The sequence below is a fragment of the Eimeria tenella genome, genomic scaffold (assembly GCF_000499545.2).
Source record: "Eimeria tenella Houghton genomic scaffold, Eth_scaff1867, whole genome shotgun sequence".
Classification (NCBI taxonomy): domain Eukaryota; phylum Apicomplexa; class Conoidasida; order Eucoccidiorida; family Eimeriidae; genus Eimeria; species Eimeria tenella.
In genome coordinates, this window is record NW_013541705.1 from 4,287 (window position 1) to 4,706 (window position 420).

General features: G+C 52.9%; 1 protein-coding gene across 1 annotated transcript in view; it reads right to left on the reverse strand.

Moving 5' to 3' along the window:
- ETH_00036715 (uncharacterized protein) overlaps window positions 1-7 on the reverse strand; it is a gene marked incomplete at both ends in the record, with an annotated part of 2,523 nt that extends 2,516 nt beyond the window's left edge. Inside the window, one exon of the mRNA XM_013373980.1 lies at window positions 1-7. Coding sequence (XP_013229434.1) covers window positions 1-7 — 7 coding nt within the window.
- Window positions 8-420: the final 413 nt, after the last annotated feature.

Below are 420 nucleotides of genomic sequence, written 5' to 3' on the forward strand. Positions count from 1 at the left end.
GCTGCATTCGGTTTACTAATAAACGCAGAGCCACAGAACGGAGGTTTCGTTCCGCTGCGTTGCGCTGGCGACGCCTGCGCCACAAACCCTAAACCCTAAACCCTAAACTCCAAACCCTAAACCCTAAACCCTAAACCCTAGCCTTCAGAGCGTAGATTGATGCTGCAGGGTTTATTCTGGCAGCTTCCCACGAATTGCTGCTCAGGCTTTACTCTTCAAGGCGTAGGTCTAGCAGTTAGGGTTTAGGGTTTAGGGTTTAGGGTTTAGGGTTTTTGAACCTCTCCTGGAGAGTGCGGCGCTTCAGAGGAGGCGGCGGCCCATCGAACACAATTACGGGGCGAATTCGAAAATATAGTAACCTGGCAGCAGCAGCAGCAGCAGCAGCAGCAGCAGCAGCAACAGCATAAGGAGCAGCAGCAC